This window comes from Plodia interpunctella, chromosome 1, assembly GCF_027563975.2.
Source record: "Plodia interpunctella isolate USDA-ARS_2022_Savannah chromosome 1, ilPloInte3.2, whole genome shotgun sequence".
Taxonomy (NCBI): domain Eukaryota; kingdom Metazoa; phylum Arthropoda; class Insecta; order Lepidoptera; family Pyralidae; genus Plodia; species Plodia interpunctella.
In genome coordinates this window covers 6,532,570-6,558,037 of record NC_071294.1, presented here as the reverse complement: position 1 = coordinate 6,558,037, position 25,468 = coordinate 6,532,570, and the positions used below count along the sequence as shown (strand labels likewise).

General features: G+C 37.4%; 3 protein-coding genes and 1 long non-coding RNA gene across 9 annotated transcripts in view; 2 read left to right on the top strand and 2 right to left on the bottom strand.

Annotated features, from left to right (window-relative positions):
* Positions 1 to 1,427: 1,427 nt before the first annotated feature.
* On the bottom strand, positions 1,428 to 5,026 carry LOC128683866 (chromosome partition protein Smc-like). The gene is made up of 5 exons (XM_053769908.1): positions 4,881 to 5,026; positions 2,879 to 3,085; positions 2,438 to 2,610; positions 2,088 to 2,254; positions 1,428 to 1,765 (listed from the first exon to the last, which is right to left on the bottom strand). Exons 1-5 carry the CDS (start codon positions 4,953 to 4,955, stop codon positions 1,452 to 1,454), a joined length of 936 nt encoding a protein of 311 aa, XP_053625883.1. The 5' UTR covers positions 4,956 to 5,026; the 3' UTR covers positions 1,428 to 1,451.
* Positions 5,027 to 5,668: 642 nt separating this feature from the next.
* Positions 5,669 to 8,024, top strand: LOC128670209 (uncharacterized). The gene is made up of 2 exons (XM_053745690.1): positions 5,669 to 5,828; positions 7,620 to 8,024. Exon 2 carries the CDS (start codon positions 7,632 to 7,634, stop codon positions 7,854 to 7,856), a length of 225 nt encoding a protein of 74 aa, XP_053601665.1. The 5' UTR covers positions 5,669 to 5,828; positions 7,620 to 7,631; the 3' UTR covers positions 7,857 to 8,024.
* Positions 8,025 to 8,322: 298 nt separating this feature from the next.
* Positions 8,323 to 25,468, bottom strand: part of by (blistery) — an 80,625-nt gene continuing 63,479 nt past the window's right edge. For 5 of the 6 annotated variants that reach the window (XM_053765910.2, XM_053765827.1, XM_053766168.1 and 2 more), the window contains 11 exons: positions 18,317 to 18,920; positions 13,828 to 14,115; positions 13,344 to 13,472; positions 12,714 to 12,840; positions 11,964 to 12,106; positions 11,591 to 11,757; positions 11,136 to 11,391; positions 10,760 to 10,916; positions 10,269 to 10,441; positions 9,673 to 9,787; positions 8,323 to 9,416 (listed from right to left, as the gene is read on the bottom strand). In XM_053765910.2, coding sequence (XP_053621885.1) covers positions 9,378 to 9,416; positions 9,673 to 9,787; positions 10,269 to 10,441; positions 10,760 to 10,916; positions 11,136 to 11,391; positions 11,591 to 11,757; positions 11,964 to 12,106; positions 12,714 to 12,840; positions 13,344 to 13,472; positions 13,828 to 14,115; positions 18,317 to 18,920 — 2,198 coding nt within the window. In that variant the 3' untranslated portion in view covers positions 8,323 to 9,377. The remainder of the gene's footprint in view (positions 9,417 to 9,672; positions 9,788 to 10,268; positions 10,442 to 10,759; positions 10,917 to 11,135; positions 11,392 to 11,590; positions 11,758 to 11,963; positions 12,107 to 12,713; positions 12,841 to 13,343; positions 13,473 to 13,827; positions 14,116 to 18,316; positions 18,921 to 25,468) is intronic. The other variant, XM_053765996.1, reaches the window with a different exon arrangement.
* On the top strand, positions 18,918 to 21,419 carry LOC128681959 (uncharacterized). Its single transcript, XR_008406075.1, has 2 exons — positions 18,918 to 20,789; positions 21,060 to 21,419. It is a non-coding gene; the product is annotated as an uncharacterized LOC128681959 (long non-coding RNA).

Below are 25,468 nucleotides of genomic sequence, written 5' to 3'. Positions count from 1 at the left end.
TGGGTCAACTGAACGAATACGGCGGCGCCTGCGCAGGTGGGGCGCCGCGCCGCGAAGCCTTGCGAAAATCCGCCGTTGCACCCACTCTACAATACCCGTATGTAACTCCTTCGGCTCGTTTGCACAAATACTCGTATCACATAATGATACGAGTTGTAATGTTAACATTGCATGAAATAAAAAACACGCAATTAATTTATTGTTCATTCGTCACTGTTCATTAAGTTGTTTGCCATGGCGGCATCCATTTTGTACTAGCAAATAAATTAAGAGCAGAGGCAGTTCTTTCCATTTTCTGATTTAATACCTACTTGAGTTACGTTAATTCTTATGGGTAAAAGAAAATTATTATTTTTCTATTTTAATATATAAGATATGCTAGAGAATAAGTACGTTTTATTTTCTACCTAAATACTTTCTATTTACATACTTTACAAATAATATGACACTTTGTTGATTACTTGGAATAACCGTACACTTCAAAAACAGTAAAGCTCATAAAAATATTTAATAGCTTTTGCAGTTTCTATAGGTTAATGTTTAGAAAGCATTATCTAATTTTATGCAAAATTATGATCATAAGAAAACGAGAACAGCTAACCCGCAGCATTTTATAAGAACCATTCGCCATGCTCGGCTTTAGTGGAAGCCGCACATAGTGTAATCTGGCCATGCAATTATCTGTGACGTTTTCGAGATGCCCGATGCAGAGGCGGTGCATTCCTAGGAACAAGTTTTGCACAATGAGCGAGCGGCCGCGTCGTTAGACAGATCGATAGACTGCGAATACTGCAATATACTATATAGATTACCTGTTACTTGGCATCACATGCGTGCAGCCAATTACATTTTCATATGCTTGTTTGTTTATGTCATAACCATTTGCGTTTTTAAGATCCGATAAACAGTTACGCACAATATCATAGTATCTTCGATCAACTATAAAGTTAATGCAAATGATGCAATTTTAATTTAGAGTTTGAACTGTTCCTATTAGTTCGAACTTATTTCTCTAAATTTTGCAAAATTCATGACCTCTACATATAGCTGTGTAAGATTTTGGAGGGCAGTGGCTGGCGTTGTGATTATGAAACCTGTTTGGAATATTAAAACGTGGACAGGTCCTCCCACATCATTGTTTTCTAATGGAGCCTTGGCCGCTACAAAGTCACTATACCATTACAGACATAATTAAAAATAACGTAGGTACAAAAGGTAGTAAAAATACCTACTAGATTGATCCTTCGTGTTTTGCTTTTCCATGAAAACAACATCTGTGTTTCAGGTTATAAGCTTAAAAATAATCTTGGTAGGGTTACCTAAACGATTAAACTTAGGGTAAAGGAATAATAATTATGAGCTACTTAACACCACAGCTCATCTAAATACTCACGAGTCAGGAGATCAATGAACATATTGAGGAAGACAATTACGTTTATTGAACCAAAAAATTATTCAGCAAGAAAAGAATTGATTGGGCAGACATCAGTAGCCAAGGAATCTGCATGTTTGGCTGGTTGTGAAGAGGTGGGCGTGTTGTCGGCAGCGTGGAGTCGTGCTGCGAGCGCAGAGTTGTCCGCCACGGCTGCCGCCAACGCTTGCTCCAGACGCGCCGCTCCGGCTCGCTCGGCCTCCAAAGCGGCGCGGACTTCGCCCAGAGCCTCTGCGTCGTGATCCTTAGATCTTGAACAAATTACACCACTTTCACGGTTCTCTAATTGTATTTGTAATTCCGCTACTAGAGCATTGAGCCGCGTTATTTCCGCTGAAACAAAAGATTAAGTAGGTATTTTGTGCTCGCATCCAAAAGCACAGTATTACATAAAATAACTAAGTACCTAGTATACTCAAATAAATCAAATAAATTTAGTATACGTAAGTATACTAAATTGGTAGTTACTACTATAAACTATCCCATATATACACCCTAATTGGCAAACATCAGAGAATTTGACATTTTCAAATTAGATAACAATGGATCATTAAAACCCGGATTGGGAGCGGCACAGCGCAACCCGCTGACTTTTCCCGTTACGCGTTTAGTGATAATGTTTTAATAAGACATGACTTTACGACTAATTTGTTACCGTTAGCGGTAAGAAGTTCACGAGACGTATACTGCAGCTCGGCCGTGGCCAGCCGACGCTCGCGCACATGCGCGGCGGCTGCGAGTCGCGCGCGCTCGCGCAGCTCCGACCCGGCCGCTGCACAACGTTCCACTCTGCGAAGCTCGTTTTCTAATCTAGTCACTTCCCTAAAACAGTTTGTGACAAAATGCTGACGAATATTTATTTTTCAGTAAAAGAATACATTAATGCGGCAAAAATACATTTCATACACATAAGCGCTCCGTCCGAGGCACCAATCCTCGTAAACTGGCTATAAAATATAAAAAATATATTATTACAAACAAAAACATCCTATAGTTATGGGTTACCTGCGAGTATCTTCACTGGCAATTCGCACTCGATCTTGCATCTCTGCATACTGCCGCTGGAGGGTCGTGCAAGTGAGCTGCAGTGGCCTCAACTCTTGCAGTTCTTTCTCTAGCGATGTCACTTGTCCAGAAAGATCCACACAACGCTCTTCTAGGAGATCGCGTTGGCGTTCCTACATTTATTTATGAATATTGTATTTTGAAATATCGTAGCAGTTGTTACGCGAATAGCGTAGCGATGTCTTAATTATACGTGGGTTACATAAGTACATTGTGGTATAAATTTAGTTATTTCTTAGGCAAAAGTATAAATAATATACAAATTAAAAAAATCTTGCAAAATTTCCAACTTACTTGCCTAATTTCGGTTGTGGGTAGTATGTAACGTAGGTATCGAATATATACTTACAAGTCCATGGTTTAAATTAAATAATTACTTACTGTAATTTCCAACTGCATCTTAAGGTTGGTGATTTCTTCTTGGGCTATGGTCAGGCTAGCAGCGGCCTGTGTGGCGCCGGCGGCGGCTGCAGCGGCTGCTCTTCGGGCCTCGGCCGCAGCGCGGTCCGCCGCACAGCGCGCCACTTCTGATGACTCCGCCCTAGTAGCCTCGGATCGCAGCTCATCACGAAGACGCCTCTCGGAATCCTTACCATCACGATATATTAAATACTTGTGCATAAATACTCAGCACCCAGGGATTTCCTTCCTAGGATTTTCGGTGTAAGAGGTACCGTATATGTGATGTTAATAAATATTCTAGTCGTTTATTTAATTTAATTTATAGATTTTGTGTAGTTAATTATATTAGGTCCTTACATATGAAATTGGCGTTTTGTTGTACTGGCCACTTTAATCACAAATTTCTTCTCTTTGGTTAGGAATTCCAAATTCAAATTTATACAGCTATTTACACATGTATTTGTGTTTTGTTAACCGTCATTCTATGTTTTTTTTTCTGATTTTTCTGTTTGTGTCACTCAGTTTACAAAATGGAAAACTTGAAGTATCTCATTATTTACGAGTACGAATTCCACCGTGGCACCAGTGCTGCGGAAACGGCTCGAAGGGTTAATGATGTGTATGGCGGTCGTGTCGCAAAAGAAAACACAGTGCGTTTTTGTTTCCAACGTTTTCGTTCTGGAAATTTCGACCTGCAGAACAAGCCCCGTGGATGGTCGGAGACCCTAGTTGATAATGAAGAATTGAAGGCTATTGTGGAAGCGGATCTATCGCAAACCACGTCCGAGTTAGCTTCAGGCTTTGGTGTTAGTGATAAAACTATTTTAATCCACTTGAAGCAAATTGGGAAGATTAAGAAACTTGAAAGGTGGGTACCTCACGAATAGAGTGAAGCAAACCGGCAAACCCGTGTCGACTGCTGCGTTACATTGCTTAACCGGCATAATAATTAAGGGTTTTTAAATCAAATCATTACCTGTGATGAAAAGTGGATTCTCTACGATAATCGGAAACGCTCATCGCAATGGCTGGACCCTGGCCAGCCAGCCAAATCCTGCCCCAAGCGAAAATTTACCCAAAAAAAGTTACTTGTAAGCTTTTGCTGGACTAGTGCCGGTGTCGTTCATTACTGTTTTCTCAAATCTAGCCAGACGATTATGGCAGACGTCTATTGTCAGCAATTGCACAAACTATGATGGAAAAGCTAGCTGCTAAACAACCGAGGCTGGTCAATCGCTCCACGCCTGCTTCACGACAGACAACACACTGCACAACAGACGGCTACCAAATTAGAGGAGTTTCAATTGGAATGTCTAAGACATTCACCGTACTCCCCGGACCTTGCTCCAACAGATTAAAAATGTTTTCGAAACTTGGATAACTTCTTCTCAAGGGAATAAATTCAACTCCTATAGGGCAGTCCAAACCGCCTTCAAAGATTTTATTGATTCCCGTCCGAATGGTTGTTTTAGTAAAGGGATCAATGAACTACTGATAATGAGATGGCAAAAGTGCATAGATAATAATGGTTCTTACTTTGATTGAATAAATATATTATATTAAAAAATATTCGACTTTTTGTTCCTCCTATACCAAACGCCAATTTCATATGTAAGGACCTAATATTATAAGGATACAAACATCGTTTGGATATGTGTATATCCAAACTTCGCATATAATTAACATTAGTAGTGTTAGTAGGGTAGGATGGAATGATTAATTTTGATAATTTTGAAATTATTAACACGAATAGTGCAGGTAGAACTTTGAAGTTAGTTGTAAGTATAAATCCGGAATTCTCCTCGGGAAGCCCCAGTGAGCAGCTAGATGAGCTATAAAAATGTTGAGACTAAATTCAAAACTCACAAACCGATCTGTCCAAAAAGGTAAATTCGCTTTTTACTGTATATTTAATTTAATACAGCAATTAATATCCCATATAATTAATACAGCAGTTATTATTGTTTGGAGGTGTACTTACAGAAGTAGATCTGGATTCTGCTATAATTTGCAAAAACTGTTGCTCAAATGAATCGAATTCCGAGTTGATTCCCATATTTTATTTACGAAAATTCGTACAGTTGGTAAGAAGCTAAAATAAAATATATAAAAAATCATCGAACCGTCAAAATGGCGGCAAATGCATGCAGTGCAGCAAGCTATCTTTATTTATTATTTTTTGACAAAATAGATCGCCAGTTTATTTTTCCTAATTCGAATTTCAAAACTAAAAAAAAATAGAGGTATTCAATACATACTTACATAGGTACAACATAATCAAATTTAAAAATAATATATTTTTTAAATAATTTGGCCAAAATCTTTGGTCAGCAATAAATAAAAGTATATAGTGATAATTGAATGAAATTATAATAACTTTTTCAAATTAACAATGAATTTATCAAAAATCACATACAAGCAATCGGCGGTAATATTTGTATCTGTCATTGTGTGAAAAAATATTTTAATCAAGAATAAAACAATGTCTTTCTTTTTTATCGGTGGCCAGTAAAACATTAATCCTGGACATAATTTTTAACACAACCTTGTATTCTATATTTATATATATTTTTTACTAAGATTTGATTTTAGAAACAGTCCCTCTCTAGTCGGGGAGCAAGATTCGACAAACGGAAGTAGGTAGGTGAAAATCTTGCAAGATTTGATTCATTCATTTCATCATCAGATTGCATGTATTTTGAACACTGTGTGCAAGCTTGTTTACAACAATAATGATAATTGTAACAGCATATCAAATTGAATTAGGTATATCGTTTTGACTGCTCTAGATATTCATTTTGACGGTGACTGACGCTGCTCGCATGCTACACCATTTGTTTCATTTTTTTTTTATTTAGTCTACAAATTGTCTTGATTTGATTTTCCTAGTTGGTTACTAAATATCTCAAAATATTTCCTGACAATGAATGTAAGTAATTTCATTTTCTCTATTGAACTGTAATACAATTATCAGCGAAAGTACATTATACATCTCGATGGTTTTCTCAAACTTTATTTCTATACAAAGGCAAGATTAACCGCAAAGTCAAATTGGAATCACTGGAAAGATAATTTCCATCGCAGTCGATTTTTATAACTTGAATTATGTCAATTTTGATTATGATTGTATTTACTTGAACAAGACAGGCAACTCACCCAGAGGAATATTAAAGAAGGGGGACATGTTTTTTCTCGGGTCGATCTCAATACCTATATAAGGTCGGGGCTATTGTTTCAGCTTTTCATTCTTCTCCGCATTTTCTAACGGTAAGTTCGATGCATTTCCTTACTTCCTGTTTATTTGTATAGTGTTAATGTCACGAGTTCTCTTTATCTCACGTATTCCTTTATCGGCTTCGCAGGTTGCATTGCTATGATGCCGCGAAGCCCGGGGTCAAAAACAATCATCTTTATGTTACACTAGCTTTCGCCCGCGGCTTCGCCCGCGTGAATTTCATAGAAAAATCTCAGTATTTTTTTTATCGCGTATTCTGTAAGACTATATTATATGATTCAAATTCGCATTTTTTCTCATCTTAAGTTCAATTTCCTATTTCCCGCTGCGTGTCTCGTTCCGCAAACTTGTCCAATCCCGCATCCTGCTATGTAATGTAGATATCCCGTATCGTTTCCAACATATGCCATAATATTTTTCGCAATGTGTCCCATTCCGTTTCCCTTTTAATTATATCTATATCAGACTTTCATCGATAAAAAAAAATGTTTATATCCTGTTTACACTTTTCTACAAAATTTTAAAGTAAATCGGCTCCGTGGATTGTTATTTTGATTTTCGGACCCTCCTCATTTTCCGGGATGAAAGGTCTATTAAGATGTTAACCCGGGATTCCGGGGCATTTTGGATTCATAATTAGTTTTTCAATTATCCTACGGGAACCTGACCATTTACCGCGATGAAATGTATCTAATTTTCCTACAGGACCCACCTCATTTTCCGGGATGAAATGTCTGAAAAATGTTAACCCGGGACACCGAGGCATTTTCGATTCATAATTAGTTTTTCAATTATCCTACGGGAACCTGACCATTTACCGGGATGAAATGTATCTAAGATGTTAACCCGGTATATAAGGTATATATACCAAATTTCAAGCAAATCGGTCCAGTAGATTTCGAGTGATGCGCGTTCAGACAGACAGACAGACAGACAGACAAAAATTTCCAAAACTATATTTTCGTCATCTATAACAGTAACTAAGTATATTCCATGAAGAATTAAAAAAAAATATCTAATGTACAAATTTGGCCTTTCTTCAATTTTATTATATGTATTGATATTGATAGGATCAATTCTCAAATATCAAAACACAGCCACTTTTCCTTTAATCATATGAATGAAAAAACAAAAGTATAAGAATAAATGAAAAGTGTGATTTAAAAAAAAAAACTAATAAACTAAAAATCCAATAAACTAGCTCCATTCCCATTAATTAAACTGGTCTTTAGGTATCTAATGTTTATTTTTTGTAATATAATATATGAGCTCCAAAAATCAACAAATGATAAGCTCGTACCTACTCGTATGTCCCATTTATCATTTACACATAATAAATATTAGGTGCTACTTAGGTACCATCACAATATCCTGATTCGTTCATTCTTAATTAGGTACACAACTTTTAATATTTGAACCAATAACTATGTAGATGAGGCGGTATTCCTTTTCTCCAATTGACTGTACTGTGAATTTCTATTTCAGTAATACCAAAACATGCGGATCGTAACGATAATGGCGGTGGCATTATCCCTAGCCGCGGCGCTATGGGTGCGCCGCTGCGAGGGCGCTGGTCTCCGGGGCCTCGCCAGACCTGATGATGAAGAGGACTACAGGCCCCGGCCTCTTTATAGGGACTACCGACTCATGCACCGCATCGCTCGCGCAGACGATTCCTTCGACGACTATGGCCATTTGAGATTCGGCCGCTCCGAAGACTGACCTCATCATAAACGACGTACACACAAGCCGCGTAAACTATGTCAAAATTAATATCCCACTGACACATATGTACTAATAGTAAAGTATTTACGGCTGGCGAGATACTTTACTAACAATTTTAGCAATTAAAATAGCTGTACCACAATAAATGTAAATATTTTCTGCTGGTGTCTGGCATTTTTATTTTTGTATTATCGGTGTTAAACTAAATTAAAAAAATGAATTTAGCTGCCTAGTAATGTATGATGTACCTAGTTAGAACATAATCGATGTCCCTAGTTACATTTACATTTATGGCATTTTATTAAAATAGGTAAGTATTTAGCTGTTGTATGAGCCGAAGTTGGATGCAAAACTAGTGGGTAATTACTTATGTACTTATTAAGTGTACTTTTACATAAGATGGGAACTTCTGAAAATAGGATATGTAAGTACGATGATCAGGACATTTCATTAAAAATAATAATTTTTGTTGAATGTAATTTATTCAATAAATACATTTTAAAACAGTTATTACAATAAACATGTTATACTTTAAAATAATATTGAACTGGATTTTGTAAACAATAAAATATATTTATATTTAGATCACGTTTAAGGCATATATTTATGGCTTCATTTGAACCGTTAACCTCATTACATACACCAACACAGACTCCCACTTAACATCTATTTCACACTTCTCCGTCGATGTACCCAGGTATATTAAAATATAACATTATACAACTTCAATAAAGCAACTATGCAACATGTTAATTTATAGAAATGCGATTTATCAGACATTAATTATAGTCGCATATTGTAGTTCTATTTAACATGTCAATAATTCTTTTGATTTTCACTCTTTGTGAGATAAAGCTATTTTTACAAATGTGCATAAAACTAGTTTTGGTATGCTGAAAAATAGTGTGAAAAATAGATTTTCACATCATAATATTTTGAAGCACTTTAATGGCTTGAGAGAAAATGCTGTAAGTATACCTACTTCTTATTTTATTCGTTGTACTTGTAGACATAATGCTCTATAAAATTAATCTACAAATATTCACTTAAGCCTAAGCTTCACTGAAATGCTGTAACTGGAGATTGGTAAGTAGTTAGAATGTTTTCCTTACTGGTGTCGCTATAAAATTAGGCACGCATGTTTTCGCTACTCTATATTAAATTAATATGAGACTAGTTAGTTCTTCCTTACCCTAAATATTAATGTATATTTATATTATTTTATTTAACATAAACTTAACACACGATTAATTGTACTTGGTGAAAATGAAGCGTATTGGGTAAAGAAATCTTTGAAAAATAAAATTGTAATTGTTCATTTGACCAAGTTCAATTTAAAAGATTAAACTTTCTCAAGTAATTGATTTTGAATTATAAGTTTTGAACCACCCAATGTTAAATAATATTAAATAAGTCACGTGTCTCACACATTTCATGAGTATTCCCCCTACATAGTATTTTCATCGAAAGCGATATTTCCCATAAAATTATTTTATGTATTTTGGAAATGTAGCCACTTTATATTATATCCTTTTTTTGCGAATTGCCAAGTAGAGCCTGTAAAGAAAAAAACAAGTGTTTATATCATGAAATCTGAAATTAATGATAACATATCAGAATAGTCTATAATTGGACATATTAGTATATATAGTATTTTTTAAGAAAATTTGTTCGATACAAAAAAATCGTAGGTCAACAGAACCATGGGAAGCTCAAGCCAAATACAATATTTACTACTGTTTCAAATTAAAGAAAAATCACGTATACGATAGCTACATACTGAGGGAAGCTGTAGACATACAATGCTACAGACCTTGTTGACGAAGTTGACGATGGCGGTGGCGGGCTGCTCGAGCTCGAGCTCCGCGAACACGTGGCACTGGTTGTCCGCGCCCGCCGACACGCGCGCCACGAACGCGAAGATGTTTCTAGAAACGGCCATTTATCAGTTCACTAGCTTTTGCCCGCGCCTTCGCTCAATTGAGCGAAGGCGCGGAAGCATCTAAGAGGCCAATTGGCCTCTTAGATGCTTCCCTATCAGCATTTCAAATAAGTAAACGTTAAACTGGTCTTTAGGTATCCAATGTTTATTTTTTGTAATATAATATTTTGAAAGTTGGGTCTCAGCAGAAGTTGTTCAGCGTGACGGGTATTTTTTATTGACGTATCAAAATCAATGTCTGAATCTCTGATCCGAAGAAGATCTTTGAGAGACTAGTATTAAGAATATCATAAATACTTTTGATCACCAAGCCAAGTCGCGGGCAAAAGATAGTTAAATTATATTCCAAAGAATTTGAAAGCGAAAATCAGGGACTGTTTGAATTGAATATTCCTGTTCTATCTTACTTATATCATATATAGTTTAGTCTGCAACTGGTCAATTAATAGGGCGTTAAGTGTACTCACTTGTCAGTCAGCTTGCCGTTGTCATTGTGCGAGTACCGGCGCGAGTCGGGGTCCAGCCCCGCGTACGACACGCCCGCGGCCGGGTAGTGTCTCCTGAAGAATAGTTTCCTTGCGGCGTCCGTCAGTGTTATACCGCCGCCGAATACTTTGAAGTTCACTACATACGCTGGGCCCTGGGAAATAAAACGGAAGTAAAACAATTTAGGTATATAGTGTGAGTCGAGGCTTTTTCTTGTTATATAAGTATTTTATTGCTACTTCACATGGTGTTTGGTATGTTTAGTTAGATCATAGGCACGCATACCATCCTTGACTACATCAAATTAACACTTTTTGGCCTCCTTTACGTATATTAACCTTGCCCCATCTGCTATGACCAGGTGGAAGCGTTATGACTAGACATTTGTTCCTTACCTAGAATTCGACGACAAATCTAGTTCCTATAATCATACATTAAACACAGAGAAGTTGATAGAAAGAAGATACAGTACCTTCTTGACCAGCAGGTTGGTGACGGCGCGGCGCACGGCGGCGGGCCCGGTGAGCGCCTCCGTGTTGTCGGAGCCCAGCAGCAGCACCTGGCACGCCGCGCCCGTCGCCAGCAGCGCGCGCGCCGCCGCGCTTGCTGCGCCGCCCGTCCACGGGTCCCTGCACAGGCGACGACGTACATCACATACCAATTTATTATTTTCATTTTTTTCTATTTATTTGGAAATTAAAATTAGTGAACCTTCTGATGAAATCACTAAAACTAACTGTAACCTTTATTTATACCATTTAAATCATGTCTTTCTTTCAGGTGTGCCGTGCAGGTGTAGATTACTTGTGCGCTATCCTATATATTAAGAGGAAGTGATAGTCACTCACCTATCGGGCAGCTTCAAAGGCACTGGTAACGCGAGCGGCGTGACTGTATGCTGGTAGACCAGGGCCGAGAGCGAGGTGAACACGGGTTCGTCGGGGCACCCCCGCAAACGCACGCCCCGGGCGGCGGGCTCCACCAGGAAGTGGCGCACGCCCCCCGCGGCCCCCGCACGCACCGCCAGACCGAACGCGCCCGGGAATGAGTTCGAGTCGCGGACGATGAAGGAGCCTTCTTCTAGAGGTTGCAGCGCTGCAACCGCTGTGAATGACAGTGGAATTGGATCTATTTCTTGAACTTTATAATCGTATTTTATAAGAGAAGTGTAAATGAGGGAATAGAAGAAACTAAAAGAAGAGTCAAGGGTTACGTATAATTAAAATGTGAACGGTAACAAACTGTTGATACGTGTTATTGCAAGAATAAAAAGCTACCTATTTGTATTGATTGTATGACTCACCATCATCTCTGGAAATGTTGGGCTTGTACCAGTAATGGCTGGTGTCCCTGGCGAACCGCACGCGGTCGGGGGCCACGTGCTGCGGCTCCGCGTTCGTGCCGAAGCTGGAGCGCCGCGACCCGTTGTACGTGCGGTACTCCGATTCTGGACTACTTTCGCGCTCTTTTCTGTAATACCATTCGACATTTTGCAATTTTCACAACCCCACCTGAACGATCGGTCAATTCAATCAAGACCAATGAACAGCTATGGTGTCACTTCTGTATCTTTTTATCTCTCTCTACTATAACTTCCTGCATACCTGAATGTTCAGCGACATTACCTTCTTTTTCTTCATCATTTTGTATAAATCCAATTCTATTCTAAAACATACCTTGTAACCGGCGGCGAGCGAGGTGGGCGCGCGCTGAGGGTGGGCGTGGGTGTGGGTGGGTAAGGAGTTCGCGGGTGCGTCGGGAACAGAGGGGTGCCCGCGCGCGACGACTGCCGGGACCAGCTTTCTGTTCGCTCTCGGATCTGGAAAAAAGTTTTAAGGATTTAGCAAGTTTCGCCGTTTAGTTGTACAAGATTTTTTTTATAGCAAGATTAGTGGGTAAACGAGCATGCGGGTTGCCTGATAGTCAGCAAACACCGCAGCCCTTGAACACTAGAAAATAATTTCAAGTATATATATATTAATGATATATAAATTGATATTAAAAACAAAAATCAAGATTATTTTGGCTCATCATATCAAGACTATTTACTCACAGACTGCAAAGCTGTTTTGAGTAGCCACAGCTTTGCAGTCTGTGAGTATCAAAAAGTTAAAAGGACCATTTTAGTTTCTGAACTTATAACTGATAATGATAGACATCTTCTCCTATGTACTGTGTGTGAATTTTATAAAGGATGTATATATAATAAAATATAATCAAAATAAGTTGATAAGAGTAGATGTGCTTTTCTATTGAGAATGGATATTAGATTAGAATATGATTCGAGAATAGAAAATGTTAAGTAGAATAGGTATATAAATAAAACTGTACCTAATTAGCTAATCATAGTATAATGTTTTATATTGTAAACTAAGAAAAGACCCTACAACACCAACCCAAAAATGATTTCTTAAGTAAGCACTTACAATAGATTCGTTATTGAGTGGGTCGGCTAGTGACAGCAGACCCGGCACCGGCGTGCTGTTGGGCGTGCTGCTCGTGCTCCACTCTCGCATCGTCATCTTCTCGTACATGAACTTTTTGGATGAGCTTCTGTCATACAATAATCAGCATGTAGTACACGCCATCAGCACACGTAATAGAAATGTAAAACCTAATATTTCAATACTACTTCTAAGCCTGTTTCACCGCTTAGTAATAAGTACCTGATAGCCTATATGTAACACATCGAACAAGTAGCTTTAAAATTGTGTTTTACAAATGCTGGATAGGGCTAGCTGACAAATAACTTCTCGCAGATTTATCTGGCAGTTAGTTTATCTGTCAGATTATAGTATGATATTTTATCAGATAGTAGTGAAACAGGCTTTTAGAATAATAGTAGAATATAATATAAGAGATAATAATAATATAGTAGAGATATACTTAGTCAAGAAAGTTAGGCTTGAGTTAAAAGTGAAATATTAATTAGTTAACTAGTTACTCTTAATATTAACATTGTAGATGGCGCGACTAAATCCAAGGGGTACCCTGATTTGTGCTGTACCTACATGTTTTAATATTTTCTTTATTATAACTTTTTTCTGATGGTATACCTGTCTGGCGCTTGCGGACTGAGGCTATCGTTCCGCAGTGCGGTGCGGCGGGTGCTGACGTGGAGAGGTACGCTGAAGTCATCGTCGTCGTCGGCGAAAGCCGTCGTGTCACTGGTGTAACCATCCACACTAAAATGAACACATTGTTATATTAGTTCTCTAGGTTTCGTCAGGTTTTAAGAAATTATTTTAAATGCAACAATTTTTTTACTTTCTGTCAAATCTGACAATTTCAATCAAATTGAAAAAAAATATGCTAATTATAATTAACAGTTATCCTACTTCCTACTAATATTATAAATGCCAAAGTTTGTGAGGATGTATGTGTGTATGTTTGTTACTCTATCATGCAAAAATCTATTGGACGGATTGGTATGAAATTTGGTACACGGGTAGAATATAACCTGAAATTATACATACATAGGGTACTTTTAGCGAAGGCCCGGGGCGCAGCAGTAACATATAACATAAATAATCAAGTTACCGATGGCTAGCCGATCTTCTCACGTGACGGGAAGACGCGTCCCACTCGAGCGGCAGTCGAGCGACTCTTTCCCGCGCTTCTTTCCTCTCCCGCAACTTCTGCTGCTGTCGCTGCAGCCATGTCAGTCCTGAGTTCCCATCAACACCGCTCTCAGATCTACGAGGTTCTCTCAGTCGGCTGGACTCGTGCCAGCCCAATGTGCTCGCTGACCGCCAATTCGTGTTTTCAGGAGTTTTCCGCGCGCTACTTGGTGGCCTATCTATCCATTCAGTGTCACCGTTTAACCATCTGATGACAAAAAAATTAAGTATTATATATCTACTTCCAGTACAACTTATCAATCATTATATGCGTAGGTCTTGAAGGTTTGTGTTCATATACGAAGATGGTATCAAGCACTCGCATAGTAGGTGTTATAAACATAAATATAAACCATTCATTTGAATATTAATTGTGTTCCGCAAACGTGGTGGTTGGAATGGAATGTCCTGACATTTTCATTGTTTAATTATGCAATGTTAGGTCTATTTGACGTTTATTAGTAGTTCCTAAATGATTACTATCATAATTATAACGTAACATAATATCATAATTCTACGCCATGACATGTTTCAAATAAGGCTGTCTGTCTAGCTATGTCAGAACAACTACAACCATTTCCTTTTTAATAGATATCTTTACTTTTATTGATGTAGTATCCAATTACAATAATCATATCCAGATGTCACAAAGCGATTGACATACGATATTAGAAAGCAAAGCATGAGTAAGTACAAGTTTGGCGACGGGCGTCGTCGCTGTGGCCGGTATCCGTTTAAGGCGGCGGTTATCTCGAAATAGCGGCGAGTTTGGGTCATGGCGCCACGCAATCACACAATTCCAGAATTGCGACTTGACGAAGCCAATCTCATGCGCGACTTGCACAGCACATACATGGCAGTGCAACTACTTCATACATTAGATTGGTTTGTTAAGTAACCAATGTTAAATAAACAAGTACATATTATAATAAACTTAGAAGATTGGTCACCCCTTGTAATTAATTACAGATTATTTTGGCGATTTTCCCATCGGTATCATAAATTTAACGTTGTTCCAGTGGATCTACGAGTAAATCTATACTATACAAGTTTCCCCCCGCTTAATATCAGGAAATGTTGAGTTCCCTATAGTATAGGTACAGTCCCTAATAGCCATTCACTCAGTAGGCGCCGCATAAATTAATTCGCAATAGAAACTCAGTAAAGTGCGGCGAGCAATGTCGCGGAACGAAACGGGCTCGGTACCGGGTTCTATCCCGGCCCACGCCTATCGTTTATCTCAATTTTTTTATCGTTTATATCATTAAACGTCTTATATTTCCTTTTCTTTGTATGTAGGTATGTTTTTTTTTAATATTTATGTAACGAGACAAACAATATAATCTGAATTAATTAAAGGAACATTACCATATTCCTTGGATTTATCTCAAGATTAAGCACCGATTTGTACAATTCATTGAATAGAGAAGAATTTTAACGATGTTCAATAACTAGATAAGAATATAACATTGAGCTATTTAATAGAGTAGGTAGGTATTCAAATGATTCATTCAGTTTGTTATAACAGATGTGCAGACCTAACAATGTACCTGCACGTAGTAAAGTAAGGAATAAATTATCGTCACCTAGACCTAGTTCTACCGATATTCAGTCCGCAATACCTATATGAGGTAGTTATACTATAATTATTATTATTATATTAAACGAAACCTACGTATAGATCGTAATGCGACTTGGATAATGTGATTGACAAGAGATTAGCTGAATTATCAGTCCATTTATCTTTATGTCGATCAATATTGACATGTGATATTTAAGGGGTATACAACCCCTTCAACCCCCGATCAATGGCTACTTTTCAATCTTGATTTACAAACAAGTATGATTTTTATGACGCTAATTGACATATATTATCTAAGTTCATAGGTACGTATCCGAATTGAGTAAGTATAGCAGTTTGATTATTTAAAATTACGGAAATTACTACAATTCATTTTCAAAAGTAGAATCATGAGAAAATTACCAAATTTCAAAAATAGCTTACTATTTTATTTGAAACTATGAATTTTATAGTTGTAGGTACCTAATCATTATCATATAAAAATATTCAGGATGGTTTGGTATTCCCCTTAAGCCCACTTACTGCTAACATGTGACATGACATGTGGCTTTGTTTACCTTGTGCATGAGTGTTAATTCATACACTTGAACATGGACGATTACGTGTTCAGAATGAGCAAATTGGTACCTACATTTATTTGTCAACTTAATGCCACTAACTCAGAAAGCACATCTTATTTACAATTTGTTCTGACATTTTAAAAGTTACACAGCTTACCTATTTCAAAATTTCAATATCAAATCATATCTAGTTTAATAGTACAGAACGCAGTCAAATGCAAATGAGATATTTCACTTTTATATCCCTGAAGAGGTTGTCACAAAGAGCAAGTTATTTAAAAAAGCTAGTTACTAGCTAAAAAGCTAGCTACTATTCTAACTTCATATGACCATGAAAGATACTTCAGTGCTTTTTTTCTGTAGCAGTACTTCATTCGACATGAATACTAATAGTTATTTGTCAACAGGAAAAAAATACTGAACTTGCTATCAAAATAAATGCCTAAATAACGATAACTTGAGACAGAAATTTGACATTATTTGGTTATTCCACCGATAGCAAGACAAGATCGAGTCTCTTATTCGTACATGTTAGATCATCGCCACACACAGTCGATGGGATAATAACAGTCATTTGCTCCTCGTTATTGTTGACATACTTGATTGGCTCCTATTATATAATAACCTTACTATTTATAAACTGAATGCAAGGTCTTTATATTGCACATGATTGCAGACATAAAACTGATTGTTCATTATCGCACCCATTCTTCACTTTATTTCCAATATGTACAATATTTATTTTGTGGAAAACCTGCCAGAATCAGAGTTGATTAGTGTAGATGTAGAGCGTTTTATAATACTTCAATATAAATATTTCTAATCCGACCAACGGGAAGTTTGAGAAAACCGCACTAGGAATAGGAGGGAAAACGTCATTGTAATCAGGATTATGTAGACGAAGGAAATTCTCAAATGAGTCCGAAGCGCAGTTAAGTAACTAATAAAATTATTAGGTACTTAGTCTCAATTAGACTTCATGCTTTTTATGAACGGTACTTGAAATTATGATATTTTATCCATTCGGGAGAGTGTGGTAGGGTTGACGATTATTTTCGGTCATAAGAACACAATTTTTAGAATGGATGAAGGTCCTATAGGTAGTGTGACGTAAAAATATATAATGACAACAGTATTGCCAATACATAACCCTGGATAAGAAAGAATACTACAGTTAATTTAAAGTATTTTTGGGTATATTTGCAGATATATTCTTTGTGGTATGATCATTGTCATTTATTCAATTAACGCCCACATGATGGTCCCACGCTCCAAACTACCTTTTAACTTACAAACTGGTTCAAATTATTTATTTAGTTAATTTGTGAAAATACTCAATTTACAATATTCACGTTTATGGAAACATTACAAGAAACAGTAGTACACCTATATTGTATTTAAGATGTAAAATAAATCATGAACTAAATAAAAATAGCTAAACGCTGATTTTAGACCCGTGTGTGATACAGACGCGATACTATCATATGAAATAATAAACCTACCTCAGTTGTCAGAGATTATTTCCATCGGCAGTTTGTAAATAGGTAGTAACATATTTTACTTAATATTGTTGTTACATACAAGTTTGTGTAGAACAACATCTCTTTATTACTGTTATGTGCATGTTAAATTGACCTACAAATGGATCGAGCGGAACGCATCAAAATAAATTAAGACAAAGACATAATACAATACAATGAGAATGATGTGAAACAGAAGACACTGACATATTCACAGTAAAGCCCTTCATATTCTTTTTGGTTAGTTAAATGTGTTAAGGAAGGTTAAATGTGGTTTTTGCTAAAAATGTGTAATGTAAATAGTAAGGTTAAGAAGGTAAACACACGCGAGCCGAGCTCTGTTGATGTAGGCGGCGCGGCCTCCACACCCACGGCACAGGAACACATGTTAACATCTGCCACCAACAATCCTACTTATATCATCTGTATTATTTGCAACTATCTGTAACTATGTAATTATCTGTAACTTAAACAAATAGCGTTATGGCTTACCCATAAACAAATATTAAATCACACAAAAATGCGCTAAATCTAACAATACGTGAACTCCGTTTTTAAAATTTTAAATCAAATTGTGGTTCATCATTTTTCCATATTACTTATTTAAAATCATCTATTGGGTAAACTTGAAATATAAAATTCCTTAAAATATTTTGAGAGTAGAAAATATAATTAGAATTTGTAAAACTTTACATATCTGCTTACTAAGCACAAACTTAAAGCCCTTAATTAGCGAAAAGATCTTACCTTCCATTACGCTGAGGTGAAGATGAAGGCTGCGTGGTATTAGTTGTCACGGTGACATCTTCATGGGTCAGCTTCCGGATAGCGCGCGGTGACAAAGGAGTCCGAGGGGATGAAGGTTCAGGGGTTACAGTGCGCTCGTCGTCGTCATCCTCGATAGGGCGATAGTTTCTGTCACCACCCAGAGCCCGCCGCACCAGCTCCGGGCTGGCGAGGCGGTTGGGCGCGCGCAGCATGCCGGGGCGCAGGCCGGGCGCTCCGTAGGTGAATGGCGCGGAGTCGGCGCGCGCGTGGTACGGTATGTCGGGGCCGGGGTCGGCGGACGACTGCGGCGGCGGGTCGGGCAGCGCGCTCACCGTGCGCAGCATGTCGCCCAGCAGCGCGTCCAGCTCGTCCGGCGGGCTGGGGGCGGCGCGCCGGCCCGCAGATGAGATGCCGGAGTCCATGGACGCGCTGAGCGGGGACCCGGGTCCGCCGCCCGCGCGCACTACGGTCGCGTAGATCGACCCGTCTAGAGGGCCGAACGTGTGTGCCGCCTCGCCACCCTCGCTGGCTTCGGCTGGCTCGCCACTCGATCCCGATCCCTCCGCGCTGCCGTTGTTGTCACCTGTTAACAAAAAATATGAACTTCAAGATCTCTCCAGAATAGTTTTCTAACTACAGACCCATTTAGTTCATCTTACATAAGTCATCATCTAGTCAGAGAGGATGTGAAGGTTTAATTACAAATAGCTTCTAAATTGGATTCGATTCGCTCCAATAAACAAGTCGGGCGACGACGTAACGAGATGGTATCGGGCGTGTGTAATTTTCTACTCCAACGTATGAGCTCGGAATCAATTAGCATGTCGAACTCGACTAATTTCAATCTATTGGAGCTGACATTTGCACGTCGCCGAGGAAGTGAACTATTAAATAACTGTTTATTCCAGCTGGGCGCAGTTACTTGCAATCTTATGCTTACAGCCAGACGACATCCTTAAAAGGATGAAGTTGGTATGCCGTTATCCAACCCAAGTGCGGTCCAGCACCGTTGTCACACGGTTTTCCTACTAAACCCTTCTATGAATTAAAAGCATCTATCTCGTAATGGCTTCTAAACCTATTTATTTGTACTAGCTTAAGATGTTCGATTTTTTAAATGATTTTCTGAAAGAAATTCTTCCCACCTTATAACAGCCCAGTGCATAATTATAAAGTTGTCTTATCTTGTAATAAAATAAGGAAGGTAATCTGTGCAGGTTGGCGGTTCAAGGCTACGTAGCTATAAGGAAGTAACCTCTGCACGTAGCTATACACTAGTGTTACATCAAGTAATGTCGTCCATGGCTATATCATCTTCTATGTCATATTACACAACGTAGATTTATTGAAGGAATTTATGGATATGTACGTGAAGCATCTAATTCTCATAGTGGAACCTACTTTATCCTATCACTGTGTAGGTATGCGTAGAAGTATTTTTTAATTTTTTGTCGTCGTCATTGGTCTCCACATTTATTTGGTTATTAATTGTGACACTTAGAAGAAACTAATTTTACAAGGTTTTACACAAATCTTGTGGCTTTTTGAGATGGTAATAAAAGTTACATTACAATCAGTATAACCACATACGGTGTAACACTTTAAATGAACAACATCTAATGACATTAAATTGGAAAAGTCAGCCGAGAACACTGAATGCTAATAAGATGTGTGGCTTAAACTAAGCCCTCATTAGCATAATGACTACAGCTGTATTCACTCGTGAATAATGTTTTTTATTTTATTTATATGATCAGATCCTACGGCATTTGTTCTAAGTATTAAATGATAGTTTGGGCGATTTCGACACTGAACTAAAACTGTGGTTGTCAATAACGTAATTAGTGTAAAGATATCAACGTCAGTGTCTGTCTGGTGACCGTCGGCCGTAGTTAAGGAAGATGTGGTTATTTCTGTGATGTCAACGAAAATAACGTGGTTCGGGTCGGCGGCGCCCTATTACGAAATGTGCGCTGGCGCAGGAAGAGGATGTGCGCCCTATGCCCACAAACGCCATATATACTATACAATGCATCTACTATTTCTACTGATATGGATATTATGTAGAAGAAGATTCGCCAAATGATAACTGACGAATGTAACTTAGCAGTTTAACCATCATATAGTTCTATTGGGTAACTGTCTTATAAATAATTCCATCACCATAATGTACAATATTTGATTTGATAGCGGTGGTGTCACAAGAAAAGACGCCGACAGGCTTTTTCGTTCGTTAACTAATGAAAATGAGCGTTACTATACGCTGACTGACGGCTTAAATCGAACGCACACCTGTCACACCCACCAGTTAGTTAAGGTTCGCAAATTGCGTGAACGTAGTTTGTCATTTGGTTACATGAGAGCCAGCAGTGGTCTACAAAATAAAGATAATACAGAAGAGATACCATGAGAGCAGATTTTTGTTTCAAATATACTAAAAGAAATACACAAAGTAAGTACTACTTTTATAAAACATAATTTCACTCATATAACATAATTCACTATTACTAATGTAGAATTAATCGAAATTTTAATTTCACTTTCATACAAATTCCTCGCATGATACTCAGAACAGCAGAAACTACTGAAACAGGACGCTGTAAATTGAAATTTAGTGTATAGATTTCTTGAGTACCTACTGTGGAGAAGCACTAAGCCCTGAAATATTAGGTCGCGTGCAAAGTCGCGAGCAAAAACGAGTAGCCTATAAAATTTGTTACAGTGGACTCTAGTGGACAATATTTTTGGCGGAGGCATGAAGTTATCGAAGGTGAACGCGTGCGGCGACGGCCAGCCGCCTGCAATGATGTCATCACCTCCACCTTGCTTCCACGAAACTAAGCTCCACATTATTATTCAACCGCTCCACTATCTCTGCTCGTTATTCGACGTTAGCTTTGAATTCTAACCAGTTTTGCCTCGCTTACCTCTTTTTGGGCTAATTTTATACAAATTCTTGTGTTATGGGTGTTTTATTATTTTAGTTTAAGCAGTGTTTCGCTAAACTAATGTGATGACCTCTATACTTTCTAAGTTGATACAAAGTTAAATTTTATATGAATAAATCTCGGGCTAAAACATTCTTGATGATCTTTTAATGAATGCTCTGGCTTAAGATTTCTCATTAATCACTTAATCCGTAATATGCATGGAAATTCGATTGAGCACGCAAAGATAAAATGGTTAAATCATAATAAATGGTTCAAGATAATCTTACCTTTGTAATAAGCGCGTCGAGGCAATGATGGTCTCATTTCGAATGCCTAAGTACTAATTCAACTGAGCAAGGGTCATAAAGTACAACGCGTCCATTACTCCACACTTACTGGATCGACTGGCAGAAAGTAATAAGCACTTAAAAGCTCTGGCGATAAATTAATGCTGATTCTGAGGGAATGCTGTGCGTCTCGTGATGCGCTGAGAAAATATTTTGTGAAATGTTCGATTCCTAGCAAGTCAATTAGACACATATCATTATCACGCAAAACCTTACAATACGAACGCGCCAAAATGGATATTATGGTTTCAATTATATCCTCCTCATATGATTTTAAAAAATCCTACGTTAAATCAATCGGCTAAAAAAATTTTTAGGGTTATATTGGTCTAGTTTCTCTAAAACATTCAAAGGTAAAAAAAAAATATTTTTTTATTATACAATTTAACGAATCAATCATGAATCTCTACATGGACAGAAAGTAATTATTGAAGTGAAAAATAAAGTTTTAGTTAAAAATATAAAGTAAGTGTAACCCGAAGCTCCTCTCCTATTCGTTTATAAATCAAACGATAATTGATTAAGTAGGCTAATTTTTAGCCGATCGTCCATTAAAATCACGAAAACCGGACACGGCTTACTTTGGCAATTTTATGACGACAAAAAATGACGTAAACTAAAACATGACCTTGTTGGAGAACTTAATTTGTTGTGTGGTGTCGGTATGGAGGAAGTTCTGTTCAGTTTATCCTTCATATCAATTAATTACACGCTGCTTTAATTATTAACGAAAAGATAATTTTGCGTGTTCGTGTAACAAAGCGTGAGAAAGACTTGACCATATTTTATAGCTACGATAAACATTTTATTGATGGACCAAGAGTTGATTTGCTTTTTATGGGTATCTGCCGATATGGTTCGAAAGCTCGTGAGTCATATTGTCTCGGGGTCAAGCACTCGATTGAATCAAGAGCCCTGAGCCGCCGGCTGCAGGTCGTCGTCGGCGGACATTCATCAACGATTCTCCACACAGGTCAATTAGCGAAGGCGCCGCGCCGCACCGGAACCAACACACTTATACTCGTTTGTCCACATTACAAAACCAAACTCTACCCATAAAAGACGCTATTGTTAAATGAAAACTCTATTCTATATACATTTTGACATGCCTTTCACAACCGAAACATAAATTGTCTCGACTTTTTAAAACTCAAACGTAATAAAGTTAATTAAGCCGATGAAAAATAAAGAACCCATCGTTAACAATCAGACGGTTAGTCCTACCTTATACTCACCTCAATAGTAATTTTGTCCACAAATCTCAGTTCGTCCACAAATAAACTTTTCAATTAGTTCCGTTCGTCAGTTCATATCCGTTATTTACACAAAGTGATAAGTTTAATTCAATATTTATGTTGGATGAAGTTTTGTGTGAGGTTTAACTCTGACACGTGTAGTCGCGCTTGCGGCGGGCGGTGCGTGGCCGCGACTGGGCGGGCGGCGGCGGACGCTCCACTCCGCACTAAAATAGCTCCGCACCTGCGACCCGCAGCTACACCGCGACCTGCCCAGCGCACGCCCCGTCAACTACAACTACACTGTGACTGTAACACATTTTAATGTGCCATTAACTTTGAGACATGTCATTTTATTTATAAGTCACAAATCCGTTTAAAAAAATAAGGCATACCTTCCAAGATTCTGTGCCCGCAAAAGCAAAAAGACGCATCTGCACCAGTCCATCAGCAAAGCTCAAAATTTTAAAAGCAAGTGCTTTTTTGCACAGTTTTGTCCTTTTGTGTCTAGGGTTAATCTGCAGAACACGCGGATCTATTCAATTGATTTCCAAATTATTTCACAGTGGTAGGTAGCATTATTCGCAAGTGTCATAGGTTAATTTTTATACACCTATATTTCGACGCGAGAGAAGCCCCAAGACGATGGAAAATAGACTCTAATTATACCGCATAATCATTTAAGAATTGTTAAAATATATTGGAGTTTACTAATTCTTTTCTCGTATTTCAAATAAGTTGAAAACTAATATAATGTGACAGGACCAGACGTTATGTACTTTACATCTGGTAAAATCAAACATATAGAGAAATTAAAAATTTATATATATATATATATATATATATATATATATATATATATATATATATATATATATATATATATATATATATATATATATATAGTCATGACGATATATTATAAATTTTATTGATAAAGCTAGGTCTAGGATTTCGTTGCTAATCTCTAATCCTAATAGAAAAGTACATTTTTAACCCTACTTCGTTTATTCCATTGCCTTATGTAAAAAAACATATTTCACTGACTTCAAAACTTCATGAAATGCCTACATTATATACGGCGCGATGGCACCAAAGAAACAGAAACTAAATAGTACATAAAGAAAATAAATAGTACCAATATGTATATTTAGAACTGGACATAGATTATGTATTACTTATTTAAAATAAAAAAAGCATGCTCTGTTTCATTTCTATTTACGATTTGCTGCTGCTTCGTGGAAAATGATAACGGCTAATATGGTTCGTGTTCGGATTCCCTACAGTGCAAACCCACCTTAACAGCTAACAGTAACCAACTGCCAGAAACACCCTTCAAACTTCATATTGAGACAGAAATAGATTGAAAATGGCGGATGTTAAGGTAATAACAATTCTATTCTGTTAACTATTAGCTAGTAACGGAGAACAGATGGTTTTTGCTACTCGTGCCTAAAGTATGTTTGTTTATATGATTTGAAAGTAACTTTGTAAATATTTATATTTTCTTTAAAAAAATTATTGATAATTAGATACTTATTCTATTTTTATATTACTTATAGATATTATTTGGATATGGTATATAAGATACCAATGAATCTATATAATACGTATCTTGCGGCGTTGACTTGCGAAGTATTACATATTATATAATAAAAATGGAAATCATAAAAACGTAGCTAAAAATAGAAATAATTTTAAGGCAAAAGGGGAAATTTTCATTAGCTTTCAATCAGTTTTAGAAAATCTGGTTTGATGATGAAATTTTTAATGCAACTTTATTATGATTTTGCTTGTGGGGAAAACAAATTCACACAATACACCAAGTCATGTAAAAAGGCTAGACGTGCTGAAAACTTTTCCAATACTGCTGATCAATTGCAGCGACATTTTTTGGCACATTTTTTGATACCTTGGTTTTGGCACTATGATTGTCAAAAATACTCTGAATTCAGCTTGACGGTTTAAGTAAGAACCTTGTAGAACGCCAGAGCGGGAATTTATAAAAATTTTTTTAATAACAAAATTATGGCTGCGGTTGCAGTTCAGTTTTAATCATAAGAAAGAAATTTCCATCTATGTCCCAGTGATTTTAGCATTACAAGATGACGGAACGACACATCGTTGGCAACGACACATTTTGAAAAAGCTTTTGACAGAGTAAACTGTGGTTTACTCTGACAAAATCTGTATAGATTTGATAAAGTTGGTGTTTAGTGTCAAAAGATGTAGACAGAAAGTTAAAAATTTCTTGATACTTAGTCTTTTTGGTCGAGTTCTGTTTGACAATGCCATACTATTTACGAACTGTCTACAGTAACTTGCTGATTTCGATGATCCATGTTTTATCAATAAATTTAAAGTTCAGTGTGGCGAAATTACGACGAAGTCGCATCAAGTTGAAACACAGAAAAAAATGTTCTAAAAGGAGATTACAAACATAAGATTTACTTGGGTTCGTTCACTCAGCTCAAGCAGAGTTTACACCACTTAACTTCACATTCATCAAAATAAAAATAAAATAAATTTCAATATACAAATGCTGTAAAAAATTGTACTCCACCCAATTCAACATTCAGTATCGGGGGTGAGCCGTGCCGTGCAAATCATATGACACAA

Coding starts and splice junctions, on each gene's coding strand:
- LOC128683866 (XM_053769908.1), bottom strand. CDS start 4,955: ATGGGAATCAACTCGGAATTCGATTCATTTGAGCAACAGTTTTTGCAA. Junction 3,086..4,880: donor CAGAATCCAGATCTACTTCT/GTAAGTACACCT, acceptor CGTGATGGTAAG/GATTCCGAGAGGCGTCTTCG. Junction 2,611..2,878: donor AGATGCAGTTGGAAATTACA/GTAAGTAATTAT, acceptor AAATAAATGTAG/GAACGCCAACGCGATCTCCT.
- LOC128670209 (XM_053745690.1), top strand. CDS start 7,632: ATGCGGATCGTAACGATAATGGCGGTGGCATTATCCCTAGCCGCGGCG.